Source organism: Podarcis filfolensis (genome assembly GCF_964270895.1).
Source record: "Podarcis filfolensis genome assembly, chromosome: 3".
Classification (NCBI taxonomy): Eukaryota; Metazoa; Chordata; class Lepidosauria; order Squamata; family Lacertidae; genus Podarcis; species Podarcis filfolensis.
The window spans coordinates 91,951,894-91,978,482 of record NC_139606.1 but is presented as its reverse complement, the minus strand read 5'-3'; the positions used below and the strand labels follow the sequence as shown (position 1 = coordinate 91,978,482).

At 42.9% G+C, this 26,589-nt stretch overlaps 2 protein-coding genes and 2 long non-coding RNA genes across 4 annotated transcripts in view; 1 reads left to right on the top strand and 3 right to left on the bottom strand.

Annotated features, from left to right (window-relative positions):
* TP53BP2 (tumor protein p53 binding protein 2) overlaps positions 1-189 on the bottom strand; it is a 61,101-nt gene extending 60,912 nt beyond the window's left edge. Inside the window, exon 1 of the mRNA XM_083604905.1 lies at positions 133-189. Within this exon, the coding sequence (XP_083461031.1) occupies positions 133-174 (42 nt within the window). The 5' untranslated portion in view covers positions 175-189. The remainder of the gene's footprint in view (positions 1-132) is intronic.
* Positions 190-4,900: 4,711 nt separating this feature from the next.
* Positions 4,901-26,483, top strand: FBXO28 (F-box protein 28). The gene is made up of 5 exons (XM_083605475.1): positions 4,901-5,262; positions 17,781-17,890; positions 20,572-20,710; positions 21,125-21,320; positions 24,244-26,483. The coding sequence occupies exons 1-5, from the start codon at positions 5,035-5,037 to the stop codon at positions 24,636-24,638; spliced, it is 1,068 nt and encodes a 355-aa protein (XP_083461601.1). The 5' UTR covers positions 4,901-5,034; the 3' UTR covers positions 24,639-26,483.
* Positions 6,909-14,563, bottom strand: LOC310758875. The gene is made up of 2 exons (XR_014546039.1): positions 8,905-14,563; positions 6,909-8,874 (listed from the first exon to the last, which is right to left on the bottom strand). It is a non-coding gene; the product is annotated as an uncharacterized lncRNA (long non-coding RNA).
* On the bottom strand, positions 15,785-17,103 carry LOC310758914. The gene is made up of 2 exons (XR_014546089.1): positions 16,505-17,103; positions 15,785-16,265 (listed from the first exon to the last, which is right to left on the bottom strand). It is a non-coding gene; the product is annotated as an uncharacterized lncRNA (long non-coding RNA).
* Positions 26,484-26,589: the final 106 nt, after the last annotated feature.

The following is a 26,589-nucleotide window of genomic DNA, read 5'->3' as shown; positions in this document are numbered from 1 at the left end:
TGATTAAACTTTGAGTATATTATAAAAGATAATAAAGATTCGATTTATGTTATTGTCTAAGAGCATAAGACCAAAACCAGGTATACTTAGACAGAGTTGGTTACTTAAACAGGTCTCCCCTAAGATACTCACCAGCATACTATCTGTCATCTCGGCAGGATGCACGCTGTCCATTGTTAGTAATCTGGAGTACAGAAGCTCTTTTGCCAAGTTGCATCACGCACTAGTCGTCAAATCATCCATCACCTCTCTGAGCACCACATATGCTAGCTGGATGCTTGAATTCCCAGGAAGAACCTGTTTACTGCACCGCCACCCTAGCAAAAGGGAGTGTGAGCCTAAAGTGTTATGCAACTATGAAGGCATTGCAACAGGAGACAGCCTCTCAAGAGTAGGAACATCCTAAACCACTAATAGGTGGTTTTCAATACCACCTCTTTATTCATTTATTCAGCAGCCCATACAAATAGAGCATCCTGTTTTTCCCCCTCACTAGAATTGCCACCTATTTATTCCTGTTTATTCATTGCCGCCTATTTATTCATAAACAGCCAGTACAAACACTGTTGTTGTTTTTCACATGGGTCTTGAGCCACAAGTCATCTGAACTGGCACATAATAGTATTGAATCCACTTTAGTCTTCAAGTCTTTTGTGGGGCTAATGCAGCTAGCAATCCTACGAATGCTTATTTAGGAGAAAGCTAATTGAAGCTTAATTCTGAGTAACTATCCTTAGGCTTGCCCTGCACATGGTTTTCCGTGGAGCAATCTTATACTTATAACATCAGAAGGTAGGTTTGATGCAGTTAAGTGGGAATAAAATTGAAGTCCAACTTTCATTCTTGGTCCATCTTACATACTGAGACTCAGTCAGTTTGTGATTTCATGGAGCATTCTGGGGGCATGTTGACTCAGGAGTGTCACTGTATTCAGTAGAGCTTACTCCCAAGTAAGTATGCACAGGAAGAGGAGAGGAATCTCTTTCATGTCAAGGTTGGGAGTCATGAAGGAGGCAGAATGAGGTTGAGGAGAAGCTGGAGACACAGAAGGGAAATCAGGGTTGACTCCATCCTATCTACTTAGGTTGGCCGAGTTTTGCTCTCAGGGCACCTGTGCCTATTACACCTATTCCCTCATTGCAAGAAGCAAAGCTACAGGGAACCAGGCAGAGGGCCTTCTCGGTAGTGGCGCCCGCCCTGTGGAACGCCCTTCCAGCAGATGTCAAAGCGATAAACAACTACCTGACATTCAGAAGACATCTTAAGGCAGCCCTGTTCAGGGAAGTTTTTAACGTGTGATATTTTATTGTATTTTTGGTTTTTATGGAAGCCGCCCAGAGTGGCTGGGGAGGCCCAGCCAGATGGGCGGGGTATAAATAATAAATTATTATTATTATTATTACTATATGGCTGTAAAAACAACCTCCAATTCTGTCACTGAAACACTTTCTGTCCCACATAAACTTCTTAGGATCTCTAGGATGTGAAAAGTTCTATTTTAATTGAAATATGTTTGCTGGGTCTAGAAAGGTGTTTCCTTCAGGAATAATCAATGTGAACTTTTATTCATGTATTTTATTTAAAACAATTTATAAACCACTTAATATTTTAAAAAAAATCTCTAGAGTATACAATATAAAAAACCAACAATGTAATTAAAACAGAAATACAACACAAAACCAGTAAAACAGTAGTATAAAAGCATGTTAAAACCAACCAAAACAGGATTTCAGGGGATTAAAATGAATAAAAACAGGGTCCAATCTTACAGATCAAGGAAAGCTTGGGTGGAAATTTAAAAAGTCTTTAGAATAAAGACACCTAAAAATAAATAAATACCCCTGTGGTAACAAGTTCCAAAGATATACCAGCACCAGGCCATACCAGCTAAGTGTTATAATTGTACTCTGCTAGTGCAACTCTGTGGGTACAAGAGCCCAAAATGCATGGCAGTAGGCATTGGGCAGCAGAGGAGCAGGAATCATAGATTTGTAGAAAAGGAACCACAAGGGTCATCTAGTTTAACCCTCTGCAATACAGGAATCTCACCCAATATGGGGCTCAAACCCACAACCCTGAGATTAAAAGTCTCATACTATACAGTCTGAGCTATCTCTCAACCTGAGCTTGTTTAGCTCTTGGTCCAACTGTAATACTGTGGGGAGGGGGTATTGTTTTTGTTTGTTGTTATGGCATGCATTTTTGTGTTTTCATATTATAAACCGCTCTGTGATCTTTGGATGAAGGGCGGCATATAATAATAATAATAATAATAATAATAATAATAATAATAATGCAATGTGGGGGCTCAGCATGTGAGCCATGATGAGTCACAAAGACCTGGGTTTGAATCTTGCCTCACCCCACCCCCCACTCAAGAGAAAACCTTGTGGGAGGGGGAGATGTGCTTTCCTCCATTCCCCTCCTTCCTCTCTCATAGAATCATAGAGTTGGAAGAGACCACAAGGGCCATCGAGTCCAACCCCCTGCCAAGCAGGAAACACCATCAGAGCACTCCTGACATATGGTTGTCAAGCCTCTGCTTAAAGACCTCCGAAGAAGGAGACTCCACCACACTCCTTGGCAGCAAATTCCACTGTCGAACAGCTCTTACTGTCAGGAAGTTCTTCCTAATGTTTAGGTGGAATCTTCTTTCTTGTAGTTTGGATCCATTGCTCCGTGTCCGCTTCTCTGGAGCAGCAGAAAACAACCTTTCTCCCTCCTCTATGTGACATCCTTTTATATATTTGAACATGGCTATCATATCACCCCTTAACCTCCTCTTCTCCAGGCTAAACATGCCCAGCTCCCTTAGCCGTTCCTCATAAGGCATCGTTTCCAGGCCTTTGACCATTTTGGTTGCCCTCCTCTGGACACGTTCCAGTTTGTCAGTGTCCTTCTTGAACTGTGGTGCCCAGAACTGGACACAGTACTCCAGGTGAGGTCTGACCAGAGCAGAATACAGTGGCACTATTACTTCCCTTGATCTAGATGCTATACTCCTATTGATGCAGCCCAGAATTGCATTGGCTTTTTTAGCTGCCGCGTCACACTGTTGGCTCATGTCAAGTTTGTGGTCAACCAAGACTCCTAGATCCTTTTCACATGTACTGCTCTCAAGCCAGGTGTCACCCATCAGGTATTTGTGCCTCTCATTTTTTTTGCCCAAGTGCAATACTTTACATTTCTCCCTGTTAAAATTCATCTTGTTTGTTTTGGCCCAGTTCTCTAATCTGTCAAGGTCGTTTTGAAGTGTGATCCTGTCCTCTGGGGTGTTAGCCACCCCTCCCAGTTTGGTGTCATCTGCAAATTTGATCAGGATGCCCTTGAGTCCATCATCCAAGTTGTTGATAAAGATGTTGAATAAGACCGGGCCCAAGACAGAACCCTGTGGCACCCCACTAGTCACTCTTCTCCAGGATGAAGAGGAACCATTGATGAGCACCCTTTGGGTTCGGTCAGTCAGCCAGTTACAAATCCACTGAGTGGTAGCATAGTCAAGACCACATTTTACCAGCTTCTTTACAAGAATATCATGGGGCACCTTGTCAAATGCCTTGCTGAAATCAAGGTAGGCTACATCCACTGCGTTCCCTTCATCTACCAGGCTTGTAATTCTGTCAAAAAACGAGATCAGGTTCGTCTGACATGACTTATTTTTCAGAAATCCATGCTGACTCACATATTTCTCTGCCCCACATATTTACAGTATAGTCTGATACTCCTTTCAGCTCCCAGTCCTATGCTGAGGAGTTAAATTTGAGGCCTTATGCCAGGAGCACATAACATTTCCTTGCACCCTATCAGGTTGTTGCGATACCTAGCTCAATATTGTCTCCATCTGGCTTTGCCAACATGGTGCCCACCATGTCCTTCCCTTCACACCCCCCCCCCAGTTCAGAAGTCAAACTCTTTTAAGTTTGAGGAAGCTGCCCCAGTTTCTCTCTTTACTAGGGTTGCCAAACCCCCAGGGCTGGCCTGAAGCCTCCAGGTTTGCCTCCCCTCCCCTCTAGTGGCAGGGTGGTACTAAGGCCACACATGCACATCCATCACTTGGTGTACATTACAGGATGGCTTGCATGTGTGAATGGGCTACTGCAGATACACTGCCACATAGGTTCCTATCACCTCACAGGCAACCTATTTTTTCAGTGGGGCCAGTTCACAGCCCCCGTTTCCAAGTGAGTAGAGGCTCTGTGTGCCGAAATCAAGCCCTCACCCACACAGGTGTAGCCAGGCTTTATGTTTGGGGAGGGGGGCAGAACCTCAGTGAGTTAAGCATTTTTATTTATTTATTTGAAGGGGGGCAGCTGCCCGGTGCTTTTTTCCTAAAAAGATGTTTAGGGGGTACTCTTATTTTCCTATTCAAATTGAAATACTGCCCCTCAATGAGGCCAAACTTAAGATTATTATTGCATTTTAATATTTTGCTAGAAGCTGCCCAGTGTGGCTGGGGAAACCCAGCCAGATGGGCAGGGTATAAATAATTTTTATTATTATTATTTCACAAAATGTTTAGGGGTATGTGTACTCCTGCGTCCCCCCCAGAAAAAAAAAGCTTTGGCTAAGCCCATGATCACCCATATGCATGTGTGAACCACACCAACCCCTAAACATTATTTTTTTGGGGGGGGAATACCTTTACATGGACGTTTTGCTGTTGAATGCTTTTTGAGATCAGCAGGACTTGGGGTTGCTTATTATGGCTGTTTATAGGGGTTGGTGTGGTTCACACATGCATGAGTTTTCAGGGAGAAGGGGTGTATGTGTGTGTGGCCATCTGTCATGGGTGCTTTAGCTGAGATTGCTGCACTGCAGGGGCGGGTTGGACTAAATGACCCTCGGGGTCCCCTTCAGTTCTCTGTTTCTTCGACTCGAAGACAGCGGGAGCCCTCAGAGGAGGACCCCGCCGATACCCTCCAAGAGACACCGAGGGAGCGGCCTCTTTAAAGCGCCCTTGCCGGCGAAGGAGGCGGGGACGTCGCCACAGGAAGTGCCCCCTCCCGGAGCCGAGGAAGGGGAATAGGCCCCAAGATGGCGGTGGTGGCGGCGGCCGAGCGGCTCCTGTCGGAGGGGGAAGGAGGCGCCATGGACTCGGCGCGTCTCTCGCCGCCGCCTCTGCCCCAGCCCCGCGGCGGCGGCGGCGAAGCGCAGCCCCTCGAGCAGCTCCCGCAGAGCAACACGCTGGTGGGGCTGCCCATCGTGGCCATCGAGGGCATCCTGGGCTTCCTGTCCTACGACGAGACCAGCCAGCTCCGCCTGGTGAGGGGCCGCGTCGTGGGGGGAGAGGGAGGCGCGGGACTGGGGGGGGGGAGGAAGAAGCGACGCCTCGGACCCCTGCCTTGGCCTTGGGGGGGGGATTTGGGGGTGCGACACTTCGCATCCGTTCGCTTTGCCGTTTCCCCCCCACCCCACCCCACCCCTCCCCTCCGGATTGGCAAGCGTTTCCACTTGGTTTTTTGAATCGGTTCGGGGATCTCCCCCCAGCCCAACTCCACGCCTCCTTCCCCGGCTTATCCCTTTCCCCACTTGATTTGGGGGAGAGAAGGGGGAAACCCGGCGTGGTCGCACTGGATGACCTCTGGATTCCCTTTCCATTGGAAATCCTTTCTCCCCACCCTTACTGCCCACCTTGAAGAAATCGCCCGCTCTTTTTTGGGGGGTGGGGAGGGAGGGAGGGAAAGGGATCCAGCCAGAGGTTTAACGGGGGAGGGCCAAGGATGATGGCCGCAGGTTGCAGCCCCTTTGCGGCAGAGCTCTCTTCGCCTGCTGCGCCTTTTTCGGGAAAGATTGGAAATCGGTGGTACGACGCTGGGGGGGGGGTGAAGGTCTCCGTAAATCGGATCCTCATTGTATCTCATTAGAACCCTGTACATATTCAGCATTCACCCCCCTTACCCACCCCGCTTCCTTGTATTTTGACTTTTTCCCCTTTGACAGCGTTTCCATTGCAGACCATCTCTTTATATAGCATGGGCGATGGGACTCTTCCGATGAGGTTGATCGTGCAGAGTTAATTTCCTCTACCACGAAAAGAGACTGCGGTACATAATCTGTTCTTTGGGCCTGTGTTATCATTTCTATAGTGCTTTCTAGTGAATGGAATGCTTTTCTTTCTTTCTTTTGGTAATTATTTAATGTATCTCGTTGTAATTCCATAGAGTTGGGGGCAAGTGCATACTGCTAGGAGCCATTCTCAGAAGATCTCAAGTTCATCTAAAGGCAGAAAATCCATGTGGCAATAGTCACATGGGAGGGAGGGAATTTGTGAAATAAGAAGGGTATCTACTGCATCTGTTTTAGTTCTGTTCTGGTAAAGGCACAGTTTGGATGCATTCAGTAGCTTTAGAATTTCAGGATCGTAAAGCAGATGTTTAATAATCTAAGGCTTATATTCTCCCTAAGCTAGTTCCTAGCTATGGAACGAAAGCTTTACTTTTGTCAGACTTTCTCTATATAAAAAATCTTACAACATTATTGAAAAAAATACCTCTAAATTGATGCTTTTTAAGATCAGGTCCATGTTTTGAGTTAGTCTACACCAGTGTCCAATGTTAATTTTTAATTTTAATGGATCCCCATGTATGTGCCTGTGAATGCCGTCTCTAAGGTTTCTCTGCAAGAGTATGGCTTTTTCTCCACAGCAGTACAATCCTTTGTGTATTTACTTGGAAGTAAATCACATATTCATCAGTGCAGCTTTCCCCCAGGTAATGTGCAGTTGCATAGGATTGCAGTCTAGGGCACTCAACCTTGGGAGTGCCTACTCCTTCAAGGTAGATATGCATTGGATTACAAGACAGCTTTTTGTGATGAACAGTGTCATTGACTGCTTAAAGGAGAGCTTATTTTGATTCCTGATGCCTGAGAGATTTGACACTTTTTGAAAATAAATATGACTATGAAGAGAATTTTGTTTGTTTTATTTCTCTTGTTGGTATGTGCAACCTATGGTCAAGGCAGTAAGCAAATTGACTAACTTGTAAAGCTTTGACAGGTTTTTCCACCTTTCAGTTTTCATTTTCTGTTACCTCTTCATCAAACAGCACTACAGCCCTTTGGGGGGAAAATTAGATAGATGTGTGTAATACCATGACAAACATCTTTGGTTAGAACAGGCATAGGCAAACTCGGCCCTCCAGCTGTTTTGGGACTACAACTCCCATGATCCCTAGCTAACAGGACCAGTGGTCAAGGATGATGGGAATTGTAGTCCCAAAACATCTGGAGGGCCAAGTTTGCCTATGCCTGGGTTAGAATGTTGAATTAGAAGGGGAAATGTGCATTATTGCTTTTGCCTCATATTCCTCTGATCTTGGAGGGTGGTTGCCATCTAACATGCCGCCCAGTTTTACACATAAGTGTTCAGAAGCTAGTCTCATTCTGTTCATCGGACTGTACTCGCAGGTAAGTGAGTTTAGAATGGCATTCTTAATTTATCTTAAATATTATTATTAGAATTGGTGTAGCTGAGATTCCTTGCTAAACAGAAGCTGCTACCAGTGCTTTTTTCTGGGGGTACACATACCCCTAAACATTTTGTGAAGTTTGGCCTCATTGAGGGGCAGTATTTCAATATGAATAGGGAAATGAGAGTATCCCCCAAACATTTTTTTTAGAAAAAAGCACTGGCTACTACAAAAGACAGTTGCATTGGCCACTTCCTCACTGTGCTATGAAAAACTAGCTTGGGTTAAATATTAAAGCATTATAAGAAAATAACAGTGGATTTCTAGTTGAAGCAAACACCAAACACCCTCTCTTTTCTCAGCTGATGTGTTCATGTGGGCATCAAACTGATGTAGCTAAGCAGCCAAACATTCTATCTGCTTCACAGTGCATAGCAATTGACGGGAAAGATCCAAGTAAGATTCCTTCCTGCTTCAGTGGCTTGAAGAGTGGAATTAATCATATACAGTTGATCATATTCATGGTATATAATGCAAATCTGATAAACCCGTACTAGCTGTCTAAAAGGTTCAGTATCCTACAGTTGCCCAACTTGTTTCCTTTTCCCATACAGTGGTACCTTGGTTCTCAAACTTAATCCTTTCCAGGAGTCCATTCGACTCCCTAGACCGTTCGAAAAGCAAGGTGCGGCTTCCAGTTGGCTGCCAGAGATTCCTGCACTCAAGCAGAAGCTGCGTCGGACGTCTGGCTTCCAAAAAACATTCACAAACCGGAACACTTCCAGGTTTGCGGCATTTGGGAGCTGATTTCTTCGACAACTAAGCCATTTGCGAACCAAGGTACCACTGTACTTGTCCCATTTGTTTGTTGGAGCAGACATGGCCCTGTGCCATGTTCCCATAGTGCAGCTTGGGAGCACCTTGTGCAGTTTACTCCTGTCTAGTAGAAGTGGCAAAAAACAGTTGTGCTTAGTGACATGCTTATATTTATATGAGTGTATTTGATGCACAATGTCCCTCCAGTGCAAGGGGGAATTGATTATTTGAAGGATATGTATGAGAATAACTTAAGCTGCGCTGCTCAAAAGTGAGAGAGATGGAAGGGCAGTCTTAGGTTTTGTTCTAGGTGCCTTGGGCTCATGCAGCACAAAGCCCTACTGCCTTATATGCAACTTGATTTTGCTGTTTGCCATGACGCTGCCCTCTCAGCAGTATTTTGCCCAAAGAGTTCAGACCAGGCTCTTTGTTACAAAGATTGAACGGAGATAATCATTCTGGGCTCCCATCTTCTATCACAGTTAAGATAATCCTCCTGTCATGTAACAATTCTCCATCTGGTGATTCTGAAACATATGCAGATGTGAGGAATTACTGACAGAGCAAGTTAAGCAGAAAAAATTAAGCAACTAAACAAGCAAATATCCAGTTGTTGGGAAAGTGTTCTACTACCAATTTCAGGCAGCTTCTCAAAAGACAGATGAATACATGGTAGAACATGAGCAGTAGTTCTTATGTGTTTTCCCTGTTCTGATTTTAACCTTAATATTAACAACATGTGCAACAATAGGCTTATGAAACATGTGATGATTACAAAGAAACAGAACAGAAAATTACTAAACTTCTGATCCTAGCCACCCCTTTCTCATATATAAAAATGAACCTTGAAAATATTGGAGCATTTGTATGTGTTTAAGATGCCTTGTTTAATTGCACTGTTGTGTTCTTTCACTTTATAGTTGTGTGCTGACATCCATAGTGCACAAGGTGCTTTCAATTTGTGGGATTTGAGCAACAACCTCCATGGCACATCCCTTTTGAAGGTGTTCAATGTACTGGTACGCACACTGGGTACTAGGTTGCAATTCATTTGTGAACCCCAGGACTGCTGGAAGAGCAAAGGAGAGAAACTGGGGGATGGGTGGGTGATTCCAGACACCATATTCTGTTCAGTACCAGTAGCTTCAACCAAGATAATGGAAGCAGAGGCGATCATAAATTTGACACTGTTTGGCACAGTGTTTACATCCTGTGCTGATCAATATGCAGCTGACTCTTGACTCTATCCGCTCACCCCAGCCGAGGTATTTTTAAGCTGGCGTTTGGAGGCTGTCGAAGAATGGATGAGAAAGAACAAGCTGTAGCTTGATCCAGACAAGATGAAAGTCAGATCTCATATTAGTTCTCCATGAACTTGTCTCATTAAGACTGGGCTACTGTAATGCGTCTTTGAAGAAAGTCTAGAAACTTTGAACTAGTACAGAATGTGATTGCCTGGTTCTTGGCAGGGGCCAAAAATCTGGAGGTGTTATCCAAATATTGTGTCAGTTGCAATGATTATCAGTGAGTTTCCAGGCCAAATTCAAAGTGCTTTGAAGCACGAATGACTTGGTATCTGCGTTTGATTGGGAATATAAATGAGGGTAGTTAACTGGGTTGTGCATAAGCTATTGTTATTTTATGCTGATGTTTATTGTTGCTATTTCTTAAAAAACGTTTTTGTGTTATGGATTTGTACTTTGAAATATTGTACGCTGCTCTGTGGAGTCCTTTTTCAAAGAGCAGAGTATAAATCCATTAAATAAATAACTATAAATACAAGCCTGCTAGTTTAGAGTAACAGGGATTAATACATTATTTCAGTGTACATGCTCAAAACACTTCTGTTTGATAGCATCCAGATGGCATCAACTTGACTATGCTTCTTGTTACTGATTTTCAGATATTTATAATTACTATACTTCCCAGCACAGTGAAGTATGGTATCCTGATCCGAAGGAATGCATGGGGGTAGGGGCTGCATCTCTGAAGCCCTTCAGAAAGATTTACCATAAATACCACTGCAGGAGGCACTGAAACCAGCTCCTGCAGGGATCTTCTTACATTTTTAAAAAACGTCAAGGCTTTGAGTTACTCAGCACTTGCGTAGAATTGCAAGAAAGCTCTAGAATCTAGCTTACCTAACATTCTAACCTAAGGATTCTTTAAAAAAAAGAAAATCTCCCCAAGGCCAGTTTTTGTTGCTTATGGTTGCAAAGTTGCGTTTGAAAGTGTAGATAAATCTTGGCTAAGCAGCAGAAGCCAAAAGGATCATCGGAGGTGATTCTCAGAAGTTGGGTGCTGAGTCTTCAATGCCTTGCAAAGCTTCTTTCCACCATTTGCCTCAAGTGACTAGCGGAAGCAGAACAAACAATTCTGCAAAATATAAGAGATCATACAGACTTGCGTAATTTATACAGGTTGTGGAATTCATCACCTCGGCATGTAATTTAGATTCTCCACCTCCTGCTCCTGCAGTGTAACATCACTAACTATATCCTGACAAAGATACGAGAGACCCAACTAGTTTAAAATGCAGTGTGGATGAGCTTCCTGCACCTGTACACAGCCCCTTCACACAAACGGGGAAACGAACCAGAAAGCTGTAGATAATCGTAGATTCCCATTGTGTGCAAACCTTAATGGCTTCAAAGCAAGCCAGGATTTGGTGGCTGGCAGAACTCCAGTTGTCTGGGGTGGGTAGCGATTGCTCATAACCAGTGGCACTCAAAAAGAAGGGAGCACCTGCATAGACACTACTGAAGTTGTACATGTAGCTGGCCAAGTTGCTCGCTGGTTTGCTGTACGGTTCCTGAGAGCTGCTGCCTTGGCTTGTCACTGAGCCAACAGTCTAGTTTAGCTTCTTCTGTGCCCGTGAAAAGTGTTCAGAGGAGGAGGTCAGTGGAGCATAAGGATTATATCCAGAAATACTTGGATGGTGAAAGTAAGGGCCTCATGGCGCAAAACAAGCCAATTGAATGGACTTCAAAAGACAAAAAGAAGTGCAGGTAGTGGCATAAGTACTTGTTGGAAGAGTTCTTCGTTTCTCAACCACCTTTGGAAATTGACTGCTGTACTTTGAACAGCCAAACCTTCCAGACAAAAGGCAACCACATTGCACGGAATGCTAGAGTGGCCTTTGAGATGCCCACATACCAGGGTGGTATTCTAAGTACGGCAGTGAATCCAGGACTACCTGGAGACTGCATTCAGGTGTTCATGAAATAGTGTTTGCCACGAAGAATAGACGTCCATAATTCTCTGTTTCTTGAGGTGATAGGAACTCCTGGCAGCTATTTTTTCAGCTTTATACTAGCTAGTGAAGAGTACAGTCTTTTCCCAATGCCACAATTGACAATGCTCATGTGCGCCAGTTGTTTTTCATGCTTTCTGCTCTTGTGCACAAGGCTATTCCAGAAAATTTCTCAAGTGTCCAGGCACATCTTCCGCACAGACATATCAAAGTGTGTGGCCTCTGTCTACTAGCCATGATGCCTTTGCTCTGCCACCACATTTGGAGGCAGCAGTGCTTCTGAATACTGGTTTCTGGAAACCACAGGAAGAGAGAGAGCACTTATGTGTGAATCATGCTTGCTGGTTTCCCACTGGTATCTAGTGGGTCAGTGTGTGAACAGGATGGTGGGACTAGATGGGCCATTGGCCTGTCCCAGCCAGGCTCTTATGTTCTTAGATGTTCTTCTGACTTCCACTTAGTACAGGCAACCCCCAATTTGCACGGGGATTGCATTCCAGGTCTTCGCATGTGATGGTGGAGAGCTCATAAGCTTGTGCTGCCCTTTTCCGGCCACTTTTGTGTCACCTCAAAGCACGCGTGTAAATTGATCATTGTCTTTAGTAGAGGACAGCTCTGTTCTTGAGAGCTTTTTCTGGGGTGGAGGGGGGAGATCACAATTTTCATCTCTTTTAAACTGGTTTTCTTTGCTCGTTTTCTCTTACAGCCGCCCCCCCCCTAAAAACTTGGCTAAACCTATTTTTGGGGGGTGCTTCTATCTGGCACTAGTAAGAAAAACACTAACTCTTTTTTTCACAGCTTTGATTGCTTTTTAGGTTTATTGACTGTGAAATTTCCAAACATATAGCAAGTTGGGCCTTTTTGAGATAGTGGTGTCGGTTGGATATTAGATAAGAATTTCATATATGTTCTCTCAAAACTAGTCATTCATGCAGCAGGGACTGAAGATAGAAGGGCAGTGGAACAAGAAGGGGATTTGTATTAAACTTGATGTGGGGGTAAACTTTGGACACACACTTGACATCACTTGATTCAACCTCTCTCAAAATGATAGCAGTGCCATACTGTGCTTGTACAACTATAGACTTGGCTTTGGGGAATTAGCTTTACTGTAATTTAAACATCTAAAACCATTAGATATTGTGCAAAAATCTTCAGTGAACTAGAACAGACCCTCCTTGTAGGCTTACCATCTGATCACAGACTAGACATACAAAGTTATGTTTTAATTTTTGTAAAGGAATTTGTTGCAACTTTATTCTATCTTTCATTTTAAAGTGCATGTGGTTTTGTTTTGTTTTGTTTTGTTTTGTTTTGTTTTGTTTTGTTTTGTTTTGTTTTGTGAGCCACTTAGAGAACTCCTGTTATAGAGCAGCTGTATAAATGCAGAGGCAGTAATTAAGTAAGCAATCAAGTGAAACATTGGAGCAAAGGGAAGGAAGGTAAATGAGGAAGAGTCAATGGGGAGGGGGAAGTGAAAAGATTTCTTAAATGTAAGAAATGGAGGAAGAGAATTGGGTAGCATAATGGTATAAAAAGATTCCAAGGCTATTTAAACCATTTATATACCACTTAACTACAGTTGTTCTCTAAACTGCATTATTCTTCTGTGTCCGATCAAAGATCTGCCTCACTCGACATTCTGCCTTCAGCATTCAGTTGGTCCATTACTCTGTGGAAGCCTATCTCAACAAATGGTAATTGGAAGCATACTACCATTTAGGTTCCATTTTCAAGCTATTATAATCAGTATCTATCCTTGATTGATTCAGTCCTTCTTGAAAAGTGGCCTTTGCCGGAGCCATCATAACGTTCTGTGGTGCTTAACTCCGCAAGTTCATAAGGTGAAGTGCTTTCTTTGACTGAAAGGTATTGTCAAAGGCCTACTTCATCAAGTGTGTGGGCCACTGCACATGTTTGATGAAGTAGGGTGTAACTTACGAAAATTCATACTGCAATGAATTGGTTGTTTCTGCCTTAACAAATTACATATTCTGCTGTTCTGGGATTCATAGGGAACATGATCCTGTTACTCTTGTTATTTTGGTAGACCCTGTGTAGTTTTTCTGGTTCTGGAATACCTTTTCTGTGATGCAGCTGCATATAATATTTCAAATATGGGTTCATCACATTTCACATAGAAGTGTCATTAAAGTTTTTTGCTGTTTTATATTCAGTATCTTTCCTAATAGTTTCTGACATTGGTTTGACTCCTCGCACCTCCATTGCAGCATTTTGAACTGGCATCTTTTGGGAGACATGCTATGACCCCAAAATATTCTGTGTAGCTTTAGTAGGGGCACTTTTCAGGGATTCCCCAATTTCAGGCCCCATATGGTTTTTTCCTCAGTAATAATATTAGGCTGAAAAATTTAAGTAACTTCCACAAATGCTGTTAAAATATACCCTTTTGTTTTAGTAGTTTGATCTTGAACATACTAAAGAGTGAGTTTGAATCTTAACTATGAATCTTGCTTCCCTGCTGCCAAAACACCCAAAATTGCATGTCTGAGCTTCAGCCAAGTAAATAGGTACCGGTGCAGCAGGAAGGTAAATGGTGTTTTCATGCACTCTGGCACTCGTCATGGTGTCCTGTTGCACCAGAAGCGGTTTAGTCATGCTGGCCACATGACCCAGAAAAGCTGTGTGCGGACAAACGCTGGCTCCCTTGGCCTGAAGTGAGATGAGTGCTGCACCCCATAGTCAAGTTTGACTGGACTTAACTGTCCAGGGGTCTTTTACCTTTTTACCTTTTACATGAGTCGCATCCACCATTTTGTTGTTCAAGCTGGGATACAGCCTTTTAGAGATCCTTTGTTGTGTAGGATTTAACTCCCTGAATATGTGGGTGTCAGTCTGCAAACCTAGCTGCCCCTTTATTCATCCCTACACATATTGCTTATGTGTGGAATTCTATAGCATTAGTGAACAGAACCGGTTTTGTTTCTATGTTCCCAGGTAGATTTTGACTGAGGTTGTAGTATTCTGTTTTGCCACTAGGTGTCAGGGTACGCATATCATTGCCTAATGTGTATATCAAGGAACTCAAAGTTAGTTGGTGGAGAAGATTTACATTAAATTATGACATAGGGGGACGCGGGTGGCGCTGTGGGTAAAACCTCAGTGCCTAGGGCTTGCCGATTGCATGGTCGGCGGTTCGAATCCCCGTGGCAGGGTGAGCTCCCGTCTTTCGGTCCCAGCTCCTGCCCACCTAGCAGTTCGAAAGCACCCCTAAGTGCAAGTAGATAAATAGGTACTGCTTTATAGCGGGAAGGTAAACGGCGTTTCCGTGTGCTGCGCTGGTGCTGGCTCGCCAGAGCAGCTTCGTCACGCTGGCCACGTGACCCGGAAGTGTCTGCGGACAGCGCTGGCCCCCGGCCTCTTAAGTGAGATGGGCGCACAACCCTAGAGTCGGACACGACTGGCCCGCACGGGCAGGGGTACCTTTACCTTTACCTTTATGACATGGGCAGTGATGGGTTTTTCTCTCTTTTGCTTTTGTGTGTGCTTTTGTCATAGCTGTCAACGTTTCCCCTTTTTTAAAGGAAATTGCCTTGTTCCGAATAGGATTCCTCGCAAGAAAAGGGAAAAGTTGACAGCTATGGCTTTTGTGCTGTGGCAACATTGGAAATTAGATGTCAAACCACATTTGTAGAAGCCAATACAGTTGTTTTAGAGATGCTAGCCCAGGGGAGATGGGAACATGTCAAACATTTATACATGTCACAAACTGTATGTTTTCAAGGCACCTAGGTGCCTTATGAACCCAATGTTTTTCCAACACGCAAAGCATTAGTACATCAAGTCGTTCATTAGCTTGTAATCTACTTTCAATCTCTTTTATGTCTGGTAAAGCTTAGATTGGCATGCTACAATTTAGCTGGAGGTTCCAAGATCAGAGGCTTTACAGTATACATTAAGAAACTTCCCTGATTTGTAGAATACGTTACATTGGCACATAACGTTATAAACTTCTTGTGCTCAAGTATAACTTTCAGGGAAAGATGCTGTAACTGTTTTCAAGGACATATTGTTAGTTTCAGGTAAAAAACAAAGAAGTTTCTTTTGCTGAAATGTAGATGAAAATATATTTAACAATGCGGGGAAAATAAAGTCTTTCTGTAGTGTATATTGAGTGCAGAGCAGAGCAGCCTTTTAAACCAAACACCCCAGGAGTTCACGTTCTTTCCGTGTTACCTTTCAGAACCGTGCTTCTTTTTTAAAAGATGGAAGTTACCTGGCCAGTAATAAGTAATAATAAAAAACTTCCTTCAGCAACTTGTTTGATAACACAACTATGAACATATTTTGGGTTTTACTGCATTTTATTGTTTGTGCTACAAAACTGCACAAAGAAAGATGGGCTAGAAGTAATTTTAATAATATATGTATATTGCTTCTGATTATAACTCTTACTTGGTGTCTCTTTGGAAGGCCAGGTCAATCTATGTTAGACTTCATAATATTTATTTTTTAAAATTTATACACCACCCTTAATCCAAAGATCTCAGAGTGGTTCACAAAATCTCCTTGTTTTAAATGTCTGAGAGAGGAGAGCCAAATGACTTTGGTCTTCTCTCTCTCCTTTGATGGTTGTTTTTTTCCCTCCTGTCTTCCTCAAGATCTTTCCTGAATTTTTCTGGTACGGGTGTGTATTTTCAGCTTTTCTTTGGGATAAACAGAACCTGTTTCTTCAGTCTTGCCTCATGTGTATGGTGTTTATAAACCTTTAGTCATCTCTGCTTTCTTCATAAACTTCTCCAGTTTCTCTGCATTCTTCTTAAAATCTAAAAGAAAACAAATCTTCAGCTGCCACCCGGTTCATGCCCAGTAGGTGTGTTGTTCAGTAGCTTTGTATCACTGAAAGCTTAGAAATAGTTTTTGTGCAAGCAACTCCAGTGTTCAGAGAGGAAGCCGACTGTGTCCTTTGCCAATGGCCAAAGGAACAAGGATGATTCCATGGCAGTGGACAAACTGGCCTGGCCCTCATCATTGACCAAAGAAGGAACATCTAAAGAAAATATACCTTCCTGTTCCCTTCTTGCCAGCCAGAACTGTGTCTGCTCCTGCTGATGGTTGTCTTGGAATAAGTGAAAGAGGACACTGGCCTTTGTCATCAGCTGGGTTGTTAGGTACCTGGCCATCTCTGTTCAGACAAGAACAGTGAGGGAAGGTCACTGTGCCCCAGCTGAATAGAAATGCCAGATTGATTGTTTGTTTGTTTGTTTGTTTGTTTGTTTGTTTATTAATTATACCCCACCAATCTGGCTGGGTTTCCCTAGCCACTCTGGGTGGCTCCCAACAGAAGACTAAAAACAGAATAAAACTTCAAACATTAAAAACTTCTCTAAACAGGGCTGCCTTCAGATGTCTTTTAAAAGTCAAATAGTAGTTTATTTCCTTGACATCAGATGGGAGGGCATTCCACAGGGCGGGTGCCACTACCAACAAGGCCCTCTGCCTGATTCCCTGTAACTTCACTTCTCGCAGTGAGGGAACCGCCAGAAGGCCCTCGGAGCTGAACCTCAGTGTCTGGGCTGAACGATGGGGGTGGAGATGCTCCTTCAGGTATACAGGACCGAGGCCGTTTAGGGCTTTAAAGGTCAGCACCAACACACTGAATTGTGCTCGGAAACCTACTGGGAGGACGTGTTGTATGGTCTCGGTGGTCACGCCCAGTCAGCAGTCTAGCTGCTGCATTCTGAATTAATTGCAGTTTCTGGGTCACCTTCAAAGGTAGCCCGACGTAGAGCGTGTTGCAGTAGTCCAAGCCGGAGATAACCAGAGCATGCACCACTCTGGCGAGACAGTCTACTCACAGCAGTAGCAGCAGCTACTTGCACCTTTACAACTTTCTACCTTGTTCTGGCATTGTTTTTGATCTTTTGCCATTCTATTTTCCCTCCACACCTTTTCCTTTTGTGTGACTTAACTTTTAGTCTGTAAACCTGAGCATGTGCCTCAGCTTCTTTTTGATTATGAGTTCCTTCGGCAGATGAAAGAGTGGAATAAGCATACTGTATAATAAATGGAATTGAATTGAAGTAAATGGAATTTTTTTGTTAAGACATCAACATCCACACCATGTGAGCGGTAAACATATTCTGGAGTTGGAGCTTTGGAACAAATTATTTGGAAAGGGCAAAGTGACGGTTTTGTAATCTTTGGAAGTGGCCCCATTTCAAATTGTGCTGTGTAGCCTTCTGGCATTTAAGTCAAACTGGTTAATCATAAAAGGGGCTCACAGCTTATTAACTACTAAAGAAGACACCTTGAGTATTGTTTTTGTATTTTCAATGTAGGTTTGTAAGCGAATGGACTTGGTCTGCCAGAGAATGCTGAATCAGGGATTTCTGAAAGTGGAAAGATACCACAACTTGTGCCAGAAACAGGTTAAAGCACAGCTCCCAAGGTATGTGCTTACCACAAGGTCAGAAGTAATACTCCTTAAAAATCTGTATTTGCAAGAAGATTATATAAGGAAAGCTGCTTTGCAACCGGTTGTGAAACAAATATTTAAATAATATATCCTGCTTGTGCCTGATGGATTTGTGACAGTAGTCAAGGTTCTGCATATAGCATGAAGAATGAGCTACCAGTCCTGTTTGTGCACCTTAGCACTGCAGCAGAACAATCTGTACCTTGAATAATTTTCTGTTTGGGTTGACTTTTCCCCCTCTGCTTGGCCCTAGGCTCTCATTTTGCTTGAGTGTCACTGCCTGTCTTGCCTTTGGAGAAGACAGGCGCTATCAGTGATATCCTATAGTAATACTGTAAGTCATCTTTCACCACCCTGGGACCCTTCAGATGTTTTGAAGTATAATTACCTGACCCTTGGCTGTACTGGCGAAGACTGCTTGGGAGTTGTAGTCAAAACATCTCGCGGGCATCGTGTTAGTTACCCCTGCTGTAGGTCAGTGGGATTATAAATTGCATGGCACACACTGGAATAGGATAGTGAGTTTTGTTTCCATATACCAACTGGCCACTGAAGGGTGTGTGTGTGTAAATTTTAAAAATAATAGAGCAGGGCTACATATGGGAATTGAAAAGCTCCTGTATAGAAGACTGTGCCTCCCACATCGCTTTATATCCTGGTTTATGTACGGTACTTAATGCAGGTTATCATTCTGTATGCTGGTTTTTTGGCTTCTCAGCACTGCCAGAGGTAGAACTGATTTTAAACGGAGGCACTTACAGAGAAATGTTGAAGCGCTAGCTTCTCAAATGTACAACTTGAGGCCCTTCTATGGAAGCCACAGCCATTTAAGGTCAAGGAAATCACCTCCCAAGTTCAGTGTTTCCTGAATGGTAACACCTTCTATATGGTACTCTCTCTCCCCAGGAAAACTCCAGCTCAACTCCCATAGCATTCAAAAAGCTGGTTAAAATCTCTTGTTTTGCAGGGCTCTCAGGTTGGTAAACAACTTTGAGTTCTTTACTGTCTTATCTCTGTGCTTTATTCTAATACATTATCTTCATATACAGCGTCTAGCATTTTTTAGTACATTTGTAAGCTGCCTTGAGGGTCCAATTTGGGATCAGAAAGTTAGAACTGCAGTGGGGAACCTCCAGTCTGTGGGCCTAATTAGGTGTGCCAAGCCTCCCCCTTTGAAACTGCAAGGCTATTTTAGCCAAGTCACATCTACCTGCCCTACACTCGACATCACATATTACTGTAAAACATGGCTGAGTTGAACATGTCTTTGCAGGCACTTACTGGTCAGCTAATTGGCAGCACCCGCAAAGCATTGTGCATGGGGCTTCCCAAGATCAGCTGATCAGTCAGTGCTTTGTGGGCTGTGCCCTTGCCTGTGCCTTTTGATTTCAAGCCATGTGGGCAAAAATGGGTCTCATAATGTCAGGCAATGTCCTGCCCAACTGCCAAATTTGGCTCGGAGAGAGAAACAATCAAACCCTACCCATGGGTAGGCAAACTAAGGCCCGCAGGCCGGATCAGACCCAATTGCCTTCTGGATCTGGCCCGCGGACGGTCTGGGAATCGCCGTGTGGATCGCCAGCGTGCACATTCTTTCCCTCTCCCTCCCTCGGTGGCGGCGCCTCCCCCCTCCCTCCTCCTGGCTTGTCCCTGCCCTGCCTAGAGGAGGAAGGGGCCTGGGCTTTGTTGGTGCCAGCAGCAGCAGTGCCTGAGCGGCTGCCATTTTAAGTAGCCCCTCTCCGGAGCCCTTTTGTGCGCCGCTCATCGTCCCTCCGCCGCCTCCTGCCCCTGCCGCTCGCAAGACACAGGTAAGCAGCCACCGGGGTTCGTGGTGCTCTTGCATCATTCCCCCCCCCAAATATATTCTGGCCCCCCATAAGGTCTGAGGGACACTAGACTGGCTCCCTGCTGAAAACGTTTGCTGACCCCTGCCCTAACCCATCCCTGGGCTATAACATAGGTCTGACATGGGAGGCTGGAGGGACATTGCTGCTGCCGTGAGTACTGCAAGGTCCATTTCCACATGGCAAAGGGGGCAGGGCCCAGATTCACCCTGAACAGTTAAAAGAAGCTCCTGGGAGTCTGGGGCTACCCACTAGGCCAGGTGGAAATGGGCCTTGCAGCAGGGAGTGTGTGGAAAAAAGAGAAGGATATTACTGTTCAATTAAATTAGCAACAGCTTCTGGTATCTGCGCATTAGGTGCTGAACTGATAGCATACGCAATGTCACCTGTATCCAGTTCTTGTGCTATAGTGTGAAATATCAAACTGCTGTTGGAATTCTTCTTGGACTCATGCAAGTGTGTCAATGGTGGTGAGCAAAGGAGGGCTATGAGCGATGTTCTAGCAATGTATTTTCCTCATGTAATTATTTTTAAAGTACTCCATCTACTTTTCAAGGAAACTCAAGGCTCTTTAGTTTCACCCATGTCTGAAAATTACTTGGAAAATAATACGACAATTGTTGGATCTATATAAAAGCAGATTGAGTCATAAACATTATTATTTTGAACTAGAATGGGAAAAAATGGATCGGCTTCTTAAAGCAGACATCATTTTTGGTGACAGAATCTTGTAAACCTCCAGACTATATTGCTCCACCTGTCCTGCAGATCTCTGCAGTGTTTCTCACTGTCTTGGATGTGTCTTTGTAGACGGGAATCGGAACGGAGAAATCACTCGCTAGCTCGCCATGCAGACATTCTTGCTGCTGTAGAAACAAGGCTGTCCCTGCTAAATATGACCTTCATGAAGTATGTGGATTCTAACCTCTGCTGCTTTATACCTGGGAAGGTAAAGTCCAAAAGACGGCTGCATTAACGTGTGATGGAATAAGTCATTAGGGCTAAACTTTGTTTTGACGAGCCACTGATGGAAGTTCAGAACCTTCTTATTTCAGATGGTTCTTATCTAAATGCTGTTCCTTTGTTAATAACGGATTGGCTTAACAACTTATTAGGGCTTTGATCATATGGTATGTAAATGTACTAGCTGAAACCATTTATAAAACATTGATTAAAACGTGAATTGCATTGCTTGTAAATAAAACGGTAAATGACTCATAAGTTGTTCTCAAGATAATTTGAAGTACCTTTCAATTACTTTTAAAATAATTTTAAGTCACTGTGGCAAACAGACATTATTAAAGGATATGCTACTCTTAGCTTTTGCCAGTCGCCATGTCTCAACTTTTCTCATTTGTTTTAGGTAATTGATGAAATTTATCGTGTGTTAAGGTATGTAAACTCTACCAAAGCTCCCCAGAGAGCCCACGAAGTCCTTCAGGAGTTAAGGGACATTTCATCGATGGCAATGGAATATTTTGATGAGAAGATTGTTCCAATTCTAAAAAGAAAATTGCCTGGATCAGATGTATCAGGACGGCTTATAGCGGCAGCTCCAGGTACCTCATGTATGCTCTGAGTCTTTGTACATTATGCGGCCAGTGGGAAGCTATGGTACTTCCACTTTCTTGTGATTTTTGTCTCCTCTGAATGTTATCATTAAAAAAGGGTGTTCCATTACTATATTAAAACAGAACATAACATTTTAAAATAGAAACTATTTGAAGGATCCAGAGAAAAAGTGAGAAGCATTCTGCTAGTGGAAAGTGTGCTTCCAGTTAATGTGCATGGAAGGGGGAAGGATGATAATTTTCCCCACCCCAACTCTATATTCCCCACAAATCTGCTCTGCTTCCTTTGGAAGAGGGTGGGAAGTGGTTTGCAGCAGCCGCAAGGGAGTATAGGTGGAGATCTCCCCCCCCCCACCCACTGCACCCACTTCTGTTCCTAGAACTCTCCACAGGATTGAAGGCCCTTCTGTGAACAGAGGTGTCCTTGGGATCCAATCCAATGGCTCTTAAAGGAAGAACCTTCCTTCTTTGGTTATCTTGCTTATATTAATGTCTTTTGTACTACTGAAAGTGACTTCATATTGATGTATGCATGGCTGGAAGCACCAGATTGGTTCTGCCAGTGAGCCTGCACCACTGTATCCTCACTGCCATCATGCTTTATCCCCATTCCTTCCCAGTAAGTGTGTTTATATGTGTTGGAAGCTGCCCAGAGTGGCTGGGGCTACCCAGCCAGATGGGTTGGGGTGATGATGATGATGATATATTATTTTTATTTTTATTATTGTTGCCTAATTTTTCCTTAACATTGCATTAGGAAAAGCAGCCCCATGGCCTAAATTATGATGGTAATTTACACTTTTTGATTTGGTGGGTGGAACACACCTTTCCTGCTCTCCCTTAATGATAGGTTGATACTCCTACAGTCAGAAATTAAATAACTTTCTAGAATCCTGTCCTGGTGTGATCGTACGATTAGGCAGTAGGAGGTACCGGTAATTATTTCTTGTGCGCTAATTTTCTCCCTTAAAGCAAAAACTCTAGTGCAGTGTAATGTCTTGTCAAGCTAGTTTACTATCTGGAATTCCAGCTTTGCAATAGAGACCTTTAGCTCTCATCCTCTTTAGGTTTGGATTTGGGGTTGATAATAGAATCTAATTACTGAATAATGTAAAATTAATATACCCAGTGTTTTTTCTGGGGGTGCTCAAGAGTATGCAGTACTGGTGCACCTCCCTCCCCCATTAAAAGTGTAGCACTTACTGTAACAACTTCATGGTTGAGTACCAGCACTTTTTTTCTATAGAAAAAGCATTGAATATACAATGCAATAGCCTTCCCAATATATAGTAGCAACAGAACATAATACAAACAGAATAACTGATAATATAGAACTCTTCTAACAATTCATCAATAATTCGAATAGAAAAATGTACAGTAGTGTAAATTAATAACAGACTTTTTTTTAAACCCCCACGTCTTACCAAACTAGAGCTGTTAAAATTCTTTAAAGTCTTAGGATAGCCTCACTCACTCTGTACCTGTTCAAAGTCTTTTTTTAATAACCAAATCACAAATATTTTTTCACATAAAATGCCAAGAGATTTTTAGCTATCAAAATAGATATTGAATATAAATCAACTTGGCTTTGCTTCCTCTATATCCTTCCTTCCTTCTGTTCTATATACAATATGCTTCCTACAGTCTTCTATTTTATATACAACTTTGGCCAGTAAAACCAAACTTGAATCTGAAAACAAAGCAGTGTTTACTTTTTGCCCAAATAATTCACTGTTTATACTTAGAGTCAACCTTTAGAGGGCAGCAGCCGTATCTCACTTTCCAGTACTAAATTTTACTTTGCTTATAGGGAGGTCTGGAAGCATGAGGTTAGTTCTTAAGAATGTTATTCAGGTACTTTACTGGAAACAGTTACTGCAAGGCTTGGGTAACATTCAATGACATAACAACCATATTGCTGGGGGCTGAAAGAAAGAAGATTCCACCTAAACATTAGGAAGAACTTCCTGACAGTAAGAGCTGTTTGACAGTGGAATTTGCTGCCAAGGAGTGTGGTGGAGTCTCCTTCTTTGGAGGTCTTTAAGCAGAGGCTTGACAACCATATGTCAGAAGTGCTCTGATGGTGTTTCCTGCTTGGCAGGGGGTTGGACTCGATGGCCCTTGTGGTCTCTTCCAACTCTATGATTCTATGATTCTATGATTATGTGGGTCCTGATTACTGAAGTGACTGTTTCCCATGAATGCTGATTTCATAAGAGAGACCCATGCAACCAATATCTGTTAACACGGCTTTTTTGTTTACCACGAGGAGCTCCTGAAATAGTTCGGCTAAAATGTAAAAGGCCTCCAACATACCTGGAGTAATATTTAAGGGCGGAATACAGTGGTACCTCGGGTTACATACGCTTCAGGTTACATACGCTTCAGGTTACAGACTCCTCTAACACAGAAATAGTACCTCGGGTTAAGAACTTTGCTTCAGGATGAGAACAGAAATTGTGCTCTGGTGGCGCGGCGGCAGCAGGAGGCCCCATTAGCTAAAGTGGTGCTTCAGGATAAGAACAGTTTCAGGTTAAGAACGGACCTCCGGAACGAATTAAGTATTTAACCTGAGGTACCACTGTATACAGTTGGTAACGTAACATTGAAACAATATTTAAGGGTGTGCTCACTTGAAGGGCAACCTGTTCTGCTTGCTGCAACCCAGAGTAGGAGTGTCTCAGAACAGCACTTTCCTCTTTACCTGTTAAGCAGGAATGTAAAAATCTGTGAATATGCATGTGCATATGCACATGCATTAAATTTTGTTTCTATGCTGGGGAATAGTTATAGATTTGCTTGTTTGCATTCACATTGCAAACCTTGATGCTCTGTTTTGAAGGCATAAGACTGAGTGCATGTCAAAATCTGAAATCAGACGGGGGGAAATGTAAATTTTCTCTTCCTGCAGTTCCAGGTCCTTCTGCAGCCTTAACAACAATGCAGCTTTTCTCCAAACAAAACCCATCGAGGCAGGAGGTCACCAAACTCCAGCAGCAAGTGAAAACCAACGGTGCAGGTGTGACTGTGCTAAGGCGCGAAATATCGGAGCTTCGCACCAAAGTGCAAGAGCAACAGAAGCAGCTGCAAGACCAAGATCAGAAACTGCTTGAGCAAACCCAGATCATAGGTGAGCAGAATGCCCGATTGGCTGAGCTCGAACGTAAACTGCGAGAGGTTATGGAAAGCGCAGTGGGCAATTCCTCAGGGTCAGCACCAAGCGAGGAGACTCCTAGGAAAAGGAAGAAGGCTGTCGAATCAATAGGTGCGCTTAGGAAGTCTAAACGCCTTCGAAATAATAAATAACTTTGGAATAAATGACACCTCCAGGAGGATGTACTGCTTTATAGTAGCCCAAGCAGGTTGTCTGGTCTGGATACGGCTATTCAGAGCATGGTGTCATTTAGGCTGCTGGTTCTTCAGAACACCATAGACTTGAACAACTTTCTCTCATTGCTGAGATGTTTCTTCCCAAACCTGCCCTGCTTCTGTTTGAGTGGGCCTACGGCACAGAATCATTATAACTTGCCATAGATTTGTACTAACCAGACCTGCTCTATCACGTTCTAAAAAGTTAATTTTTCCTTTTCTGTGCAGATGACTATTAAAGTGAAACTTATATTTATGCATCTGTTCCTGTAAATGAGTATACTAAATAAACCCAGGCTTAATTGGCTAGAAGATTAAAAGTGGATAAACAGCAGATGTTCTCTTCACTTGAAAGAACCACTTTTTGAAAATCTTGTGTGGGGGTTTTTGGCGGGGGGAGGTTGACTTTTTTGTTGCAAGCGACCAGGTTTAGAATGTCTGGAAAGTAGCTTATAAATGTGGGAGTCAACATAACAAGTAAATATGACTTCTGAAGCTTACAGTATTGGCTATATATATTTTTGTAAAACTTAACAGGCAAGGGACTTCAGTTTAGATTTCACAAATGCATACCCTCCTCTTAAGCATTTGGAGCCATATTTTTATCTTTGCATGGAGAGACGCATGCATTGCTTAGTCAGCTTGGTAAAGCATTTGCCTGGAGTTGCAATTAAATCGTTGGCCTCTGTCACCTTTTGTACAGCAATTTCTTGGTTCCTTAGCCATGACTTTGCATTTGCTTTCAGCACAGCTGTTTCTTTTCTTGCGAGGTCATTTTATCTTACTTTTGTCAAGAGTATATAAGCCAGACTATTTTGCTGCTTCTGCTTGCCTATAGATAGCAGGTACTCTTTTATCTAAAGGTTGATTCCTTTAGCCTGTGAGTTTCTGATTATACACTACTGATGCTGATTCAGCGGTTCAAAGACTATTAAACATTGGATAAAAATGATTTGTTCTTCGTATTACACAGGCTTCCTAAGGCATGATTCAAATTCTAAAAAGTTTATGTTGAGAGAAAGACCTTACTGTTACATTGAAATAACTTGTCTAATACTGTGTTCCTTATAAAAAGTAAATTGATTTCAGACAAAAAAAGCTTTAATTTCTTTTGCACTCCTTCCATTTTGAATTTGTAACTGGAAACGCATGTCTTGCACTGTACAGTCTGGATTTGTCACTTTAACAGCCTCAAAGTTGTAATGTACAGTGAATTTCTCCCCGGTTGTATTTTTTTAAGCATCCAACAAGTATTGCTGTCCATGGTTTTTAATTTGCTGTTACCAAACGATGTCACTGTTGCTCGACTGTTACATTTTTCTCTTAATCTGCTGTTGCCGAATGGACATATTTTCACAAGACTGAATTTGAAACGAGAATAGAAAATTGAATTTGAGTGGTAGTTCAAAAGGCCACTCGTAACTTAGACATTTCGCTGAAGTACCTTGGTTTAAAATGGAAGCTGCTTATTCATTTTCATTTGTCAAGTTAAAGATAAAACACAAAGCTTTCCTAAAGACTGTTCTGGGCTTTTTCTTAAATGTTAATCAAAGTCCATTAATTCATAATTTGGAGTAGATTCCCCCCCCCCATAAAACAATATATTACAAATTGATGTCCAGAGTTTGGAGTTTTGATTTTTTAATTATATTGTTTTTGCTATCTTAAGGCCTTTTTACTGTTTGTGTCCCCGTCCCCCCTTTTAAATGGGAGCAGACTCTTGTGTCTTAGCAGTGGGCATATATTCAACTGTCTCAAGGATAATATATGAATTTTAAAACATTCACTTGAAAGTTTCTTATTTTTGAGGAGCTCTGTTGTACAACATCAGCATGATTGATCATTAGAAATAACTACTGTGGATGCATTCCAGAGTGGGAACACAAAT